This window comes from Aulonocara sp. 'chitande type north' Nkhata Bay, linkage group LG9 (assembly GCF_057382095.1).
Source record: "Aulonocara sp. 'chitande type north' Nkhata Bay isolate Kocher_YH1m ecotype deep benthic linkage group LG9, A_spYH_male_GT1.1, whole genome shotgun sequence".
NCBI classification, from domain to species: domain Eukaryota; kingdom Metazoa; phylum Chordata; class Actinopteri; order Cichliformes; family Cichlidae; genus Aulonocara; species Aulonocara sp. 'chitande type north' Nkhata Bay.
Window position 1 is genome coordinate 30899532 of NC_141352.1, and position 6765 is coordinate 30906296.

At 37.3% G+C, this 6765-nt stretch overlaps 1 protein-coding gene across 2 annotated transcripts; it reads left to right on the forward strand.

Moving 5' to 3' along the window:
- Positions 1-701: 701 nt before the first annotated feature.
- On the forward strand, positions 702-5481 carry LOC147322448 (myelin-associated glycoprotein-like). Of its 2 annotated transcripts, none has more exons than XM_086306929.1 (7): positions 702-776; positions 1426-1500; positions 1744-2127; positions 2472-2777; positions 2881-3150; positions 3469-3550; positions 5189-5481. In XM_086306929.1, the coding sequence occupies exons 1-7, from the start codon at positions 713-715 to the stop codon at positions 5268-5270; spliced, it is 1263 nt and encodes a 420-aa protein (XP_086163055.1). In that variant the 5' UTR covers positions 702-712; the 3' UTR covers positions 5271-5481. The 2 variants fall into 2 exon arrangements, with proteins under 2 accessions (XP_086163055.1, XP_086163056.1); XM_086306930.1 differs by having other exon boundaries at positions 713-776; positions 1435-1500.
- Positions 5482-6765: the final 1284 nt, after the last annotated feature.

Sequence of the window (6765 nt, forward strand, 5' to 3'; positions counted from 1 at the left end):
TTAAGTTTACTTTGACTTCAGCAGGCGCACCGAGGGCTCTCGTGCTCACTTTTCGCGTACAGAATTTCGAAAAAACATCGGTGCAAATTATAAGTCTGTATCATGATGTCTGGTGTTTTCGTGTTTATTGGTTTGTTTTTATTTTGTTTTATTTTGCGAGTTGGTTATTAGATGCTGCTCCAGCCACCAGTGAATCCCTCACCGCCCCGCCCTCTCTTCCCTGTGCCGCAAGCAGCAGGCGCACTTCGCAAACGGAGGGCGCCCTTACTCCCAGCAAATGGGCGATAGAAAACCAATAGGTGCCTATGACATTCCCAATATGCGCTGGCTGATGTCGGGGCAGAATGAGTACGAGCAATTTATTTTTGTTTTTTTGCAGATGCCCGTGATGCCGCCCCCCACCACGATGCTGCCCCGGGCAACCGCCCGTGTCGCCCGTATCAATAACCGCTATTGTTCTTAATTTATAAGAACATATTTCACTTTGCATCCCAAAAAAACGGCACTTTTCTAAACAGCATGTATGTTGTCTGTTACTTTTTGTGCAGTTCTGTTAAAAGGTTAAACTTACAAGTGAGTGGCAGAAAAAAAGACTGCTGCAGTAACTTCCTCTTTTGCTGAACATAATCAGGAAGGACAAGAAACTTTTTACATTGTTTTAGTCTTTGGGTGTTTCATTAGTTCTTCTTCTGACATTGGCAGCAACTAGTTCATGTTTTATTGTAATTCTGCTTCATTTCATTCTACAGTTACAAGACTTCACTTGAGCTCCTTAGGTAAGAGATCCTTTCGTGTTTGGTTTTTTCCTTCTTAAATTAAATTTTAAATTTGTAATTCATCTAATACAGATACACAGTATTGTTAGCCAGAAATCATGTTTAAAACAGTAGTATTATTTCAGAGGAAGAGACATTTATGACTGCAGTATATATTGAAAGCAGGGAAACACATGTCTTTTTTAAAAAAATACATTTGATTCACAACTGGTTTGGTTACTAAATGGTTGTTTGTCTAAAGATAAACACTTTAAAATCATTATTGATTATCTACATGCAGATTCTGGGCCTTTTTATTAATCGGGCCTTTTGTTTAATGGTGAACTTTACATGTATGTAGAAAACTTTTTTAAAAAATCCAGTTTCATGCACCTTAATGCAGCCACTGTCACAAACACCACCAGCATAAAGATTTACTTTCAGTAACATCCAAGCAAAGTTACAAAAACATGTTCAGCAGACATTAAACTTACTGCTGTGCTATTTTGGTGTCGGCAGAAGTTTGATTTTGAAGCTGTTTTTCAACCAAGACAAGAAACAAAAGGGGGTCAGCTGATGGCTATTCAGCATCAACATGTTAAGTGGGTATTTATTGATGGTTTGTTATCTGTATGAATTCAGTTTTCTGTGTTTTGTTATTGTTTTTCAGTGCACACAGCTCCACTGAACTTCAATCTGAACATGATGACAGTTGGCATGTTACTGATTGTCCTCTTTCTTTCAGGTGAGCTGTTTTATATATGATCACTGTCTTTAATGTTTGTTACTCTGAGTTTTTACAATGAATCCAACTTTTTAAATGGTGGAGGATAAATGGCTGTCACCTCAGGAATATCTGTTAAAACTTTACATATGAAAATCTCAGTGACTTACTAGGATGTATAAGTGTAGTTTGATGAACATTTAATAATGTTTAAAGAAGAATAATGAGGGTGTTAATGTAATAATTATTCAGTTGTATTTACAGGTACTTTGGCTGATTGTCCTGATGAAGCAGCAGTCTTCATAAATGCATCAAAGAAGCTGGAAGCACTGAGTGGATCTTGTTTGCAAATCCCATGTAGCTTCAGACCCAAAGACGAACAGAAATTTAAGAGCCCAAGAAAAATCTTTGGAGTGTGGATTAAAAATCGACCCAAATTTGGCGAAAATCCAAACAATGTGATCTTCAACAGTAGTGCAGCAGTTAAGATTTATCCAATCAGTATTACTGGGAACCTGAGTCAGAGAGACTGCACAACTCTATTTTCTAATTTAACCACCACATACACAGACACATACTTCTTCAGAGTAGAGAGTGAACCATTCAAGGCAACAGCAGAATGTGATCCTCTTCAAATAACAGTCAGGGGTAAAGAAATTTCAAGTTTATTTTATAAGATAATTATACAATATAGTTACACTCATTTAAAAACTTACTTTTAATATTTTAATTTTCATTAATATTATCAATGAAAATTAAACTCAATTTGATAATTGTATATTACACTTATAATGATTTTTATACGGAGTCCACTGAGTGGACATTTCCACTTTCTTATTTCAGTTTGTGCACTGTTATTATTCTGAGTACTTGATTACATTTCTAAACATCTGAATTTAAGAGTTGCATTTTACAGATTTTTAAAGATTTTAAAAGCTGGTATGAGGTGCAGTCTGCTCTGTAGTATTGATGTTTGTGTTGTCAAACCACAGATTCTCCTTGGAGGCCCAGTATTACAATCCCAGGTGATCTGAAGGAGAAGGAGTCTGTCACTATAACCTGCTCAGCTCTCACTCCCTGTCCACACTCACCTCCTCAACTCACCTGGAATCTCCAACAAGACTCTGCTAACGAAATAGAGGAAAACACAGATGGAAGCTTTACAACTAAAATCCAGCAGAACATCACTCTGTCAGACACACATGATGGAAAGAAGATCAGCTGCTCTGCCAGATATCCTGTGAACCAAGGAAACGACACCAAGACAGCAGAGACAGAAGAGACTCTCAGTGTTTCATGTAAGACAATCAGAGTTTGTTGTTGGATCCTGTCAACATATCATGATTTATGGGAAGTCAGCTCTTTGTAACAAATGTAATCTGTGTCACTCCTTTTCTTCAGATGCTCCCAAGTACACCTCAGCATCCATCAGTCCATCAGGTTTGGTGTCAGCAGGCAGCTGGGTGAAGCTGACCTGCTCCAGCAGAGCCAAACCTCCAGTCAGCAGCTTCACCTGGTTCAAGAAGAGCAGAGATGGAGCTGTGAAAGTATCTGAAGGAGAGATTTACAGCTTCAATGTAACAGATGGAGGAGTTTATTACTGTGTGGCCACTAATGATCTGGGTAATCAGACATCAGGAGTGATTCATCTAACTCTTACTTACTGTGAAGGTAAAAGTCAGTCACAGCTAACATTTAGCTTGATTTTTTTAAAATGAATTCAATCATCAAAGTGTATAAAGTGTTTATCCCCCCCCCCCTTCTTGCTAAATTGTCTTTGCATCATACCTTACCACAGTGGAGAGAAGGAAATGTGTTTAAGTGAGACTGAATTTAGTTTAATGAACTTTAAAGATCCTTCTTCATGGGTTTTTTCAGCCTTGTTTCAAAATTATGATTTTGATTCACTTTAAAAACTTTTATTTACTGTTAATCAGTTATTCTGTCAATTACAGTTTTTCTTTGCTCTACAATCCTGTTGCATTACAGCTGAAACACTGGATGGTATCTACACTATAGTGAAGACTGTGGGAATCATAATGCTTGTGAGCACACTGGGCATGTTTGAGTGGTAAGAAAAATGTTTCTATGATACACTAATTTGCAGAGGTGTCAAAAGCACAGAGAGTCTTTGCTTATGTAGACGTAGCGATACTTGTGCTAAAACATACTTGAGTAAAAGTTGAAATGCCAATTCAGCTTGTTTGGAAGTAAAAGTGAAAGTCAAAAAGTACCGGCTCTGAAATATACTCAAAGTAAGAATGTAAAATGAACTCCTAGAAGAACCTTTTTACTACCTATTTTTATGCAAAGCTAAATGAACAATGTGCTATATTAATGTAATAATAACATTATATTGGTAAATAGCAATACAAACTTTATTTCAGTCTTGGTATTAGACTGAAATAAACTATCTCTGCCAGTATCAGTTAAGTAGAACATGAGCAGAGAAAAAGAAGGAAAATTAAAAATAACTAAATTTTCAGTTGATCACATTGTAACCGGTGGGTTTACCTCTAAACAGGAAAATGAGCACATTCAGGGGTTAAAGTCGGATTCAGAGGGTGGGGGAACCCTAAGAAGGAGTGGCTCAGTGTGGGGGGAAAAAATTCATCAACAGAATAATTTCTATTGAGAGCTCCAGTTTTAACTGCTGCTCTGAGGTTTACTGCTTTTTGTGGATTTACACAACTAAATTTAAACAGATGTATGTCAATGTTTCATGAGTTGTCCTGACTGATTTCCATCCTCTATACTGACAGTACACTGTTTATGCTGTATTTATATTATGCCATATACTGTTGGTATGAAGGTGGAATTCATTATCAGCCATAATTCATATTAATCTCGGCTGTCCTTTATGTAACCTAATGGGACGAAAGTCCCAAACAAATAAACGAGGCACTTCCCACTTCACTCCTCACCACGGGGAGACACTTACGGAGCCCACGGGCCCGTCTACTCACTCAATTTAACGCCACAGGCAGACCAAACATGTAATTGGACCTTTCCGACACCTAGAAAGATAGTGTAGAATCACAGGACAAAAAACAACCTGCACCACACAGTTCTTCCCCAGCCTATATAACTTCCGAGGTGATTGCTGACTGGGTCGAGGTGCCAAACGAGGGTGATGAACAGCAGGTGCGTCCTGGAGAGATGGCCGAGTGAAAGAGAGACAGAAGGGTGGGAGGAGCAAGAGAGGAGGAGGCGTGGAGAACAACTAAGTTGCAGCCTACTTTAACCTCTGACTATGCCACGTGGTTTTATAGTAGTAGAAAGTACAGATATTTATTGTAAAATTTAGGGAGTAAAAGTAAAAAAGATTTAATTAAAAAACTACTTAAGTAAAATACGCACATACATAAAGAGTTGCACTTCATTATTTCCCACCTCTGCTCATTTAATCAGAATCATCAGAATCAGAATACTTTATTGATCCCTAGGGGAAATTATTTTTCGTTACAGTGCTCCATTATAAACAAACATTAACAGAGACAGACAATACACTAACTAAGAATAGCACAATATAGGCATATATATATATACATAAAAGTCACTTATTAATAAATAGCTGAAAAAGAACATATGCAAGAAGGGTGTAACTGTTGCAGTAAACAGTGTGTTAAGTGCATGAGTTGTACAGGGAGATTTAAAACTATATACTAAGTAGTTATTGCTTCTCATTTGTTTTGTTTTTATCCCTCAGCTGGTTCAGATCAAGTCGCTCCAACAATCCAGAGACAGAAAGCTGTCAGATGAGCAGAGTCACATCACAACACATCAACTAAAGTGTCTGCAGGACAAACTCCACTGTAAAATATCACTTAATTCACTCCAATGTTGTAGAATTAGTAGAATCTTTTACATTCTTTATAGTTTGTTTGTTCAACAGCTGTACATGACCATCATACTCTGAGTACAGAGATGGTGCTGTCTTCCCAAAATTGAACTGTTCAGTTTTGCATCTTTAGAGTGAGATTTACTAAACAGAGCAAAATATCATGGCCAAATGTTTCTGATAGGTCTGGTTAGTTTTACAGGCACATTCAGTTCATTTCGGTATGACATGTCTGATCTGCCAGTCACGCAACTTAGCTTAAGCTCTTAAACTAACTGGGGATTAATCCTAGGGAGAAATTAAGATGTAGCTACATTATAACAATTATCTGGAGATCATGAATCAAACTATTTTATAAATCCATTTGTGTACTTGATTCAAATATTGTACTTGCTATTTTACGCTTTCAGTAAGGAATTCCCTGAAATTAATATTCAAGAGGGTTGGTGTAGAAAACCACTGACCACTCTTTGTCTAATAGTCTATGTTCATCTTTTCTCTTAAAGCTGTAATGTAATTAATCCTTTCTAGCTGTCATCTTTAAACCACATATTGGTGAATAAATTATCATTTATACACAATTTTCTGAATGTATTCTGTGAACATGGGAGGTAGATACTGTCTCTCTGTAAATATTCCACTTGCTTTTTAAAAAAAAAAAAAAAAAGCGCATGCAGACTGCTGTCTGTGCTGTTGTTTGACCTCTCTGCAAAGGTAAATAAAACTTATAAAGACAACCTGTTTGTGTGAACCTCAGTTTATTTTAGATTTCAACAACAAGCTTTCAGTCAGAGTAATCTCCTCTCTGATTGGAAATTGGATGTGAGATGGAGAGTGACTGAATACTGGAGGGGGAAAAAAGAAAATGGATTGTTTCTTTGTCTTCATGTCTGATCTAGAGAATATTCATTACAATTTGATGAAATTGGTCCACCCCAAGGATCGGTTCCCCCCGTCACAAACAGAGTAACATAGTTTAGGCTGTGAAGTCCCAGGAGGATTGCCAGGGGAACCCAAACAGCCTCTGTAATGGTCTCCAGTCAAGGAGGCCAATACATGAAAACGGAAAGACCATTGTTACAGGAAAAATGATTCTATGTTTCTTTACCTTCTTTTAAATGTACAAAGATGCCTTTTGTCTGCCCTTTGCCTATGGTTAGATTAGTTTAGAATTATCTTTTTAGACTTTCTCAGCAAAGACATACTGTTTTGGAACATATTGTTTTAGATTGTTTTATCTCTCACAGCCTTCTCCCAGCTCTCTGCTGACGAGACTAGCGCCACATATGGAGTTGTTTATTTTATTTGTTTTGTATTTTCTTATCCTGTTCTCACTGTCTTTCCTATAAAAATTACCAAGCCACTGTGCATGGTGTGAGTTGTTCTTAGCAGCTCACCCGTGTACACGTTTGATAAAGAAAGTAACTTTGTCTCATTGTGTCTTT

Excerpts from the sequence above, each read along its gene's own strand:
- LOC147322448 (XM_086306929.1), top strand. The coding sequence starts at position 713 with ATGTTTTATTGTAATTCTGCTTCATTTCATTCTACAGTTACAAGACTT. Across the intron at positions 1,501-1,743 it reads GATTGTCCTCTTTCTTTCAG|GTACTTTGGCTGATTGTCCT; the intron begins GTGAGCTGTTTT and ends TTGTATTTACAG. Across the intron at positions 2,128-2,471 it reads TCTTCAAATAACAGTCAGGG|ATTCTCCTTGGAGGCCCAGT; the intron begins GTAAAGAAATTT and ends GTCAAACCACAG.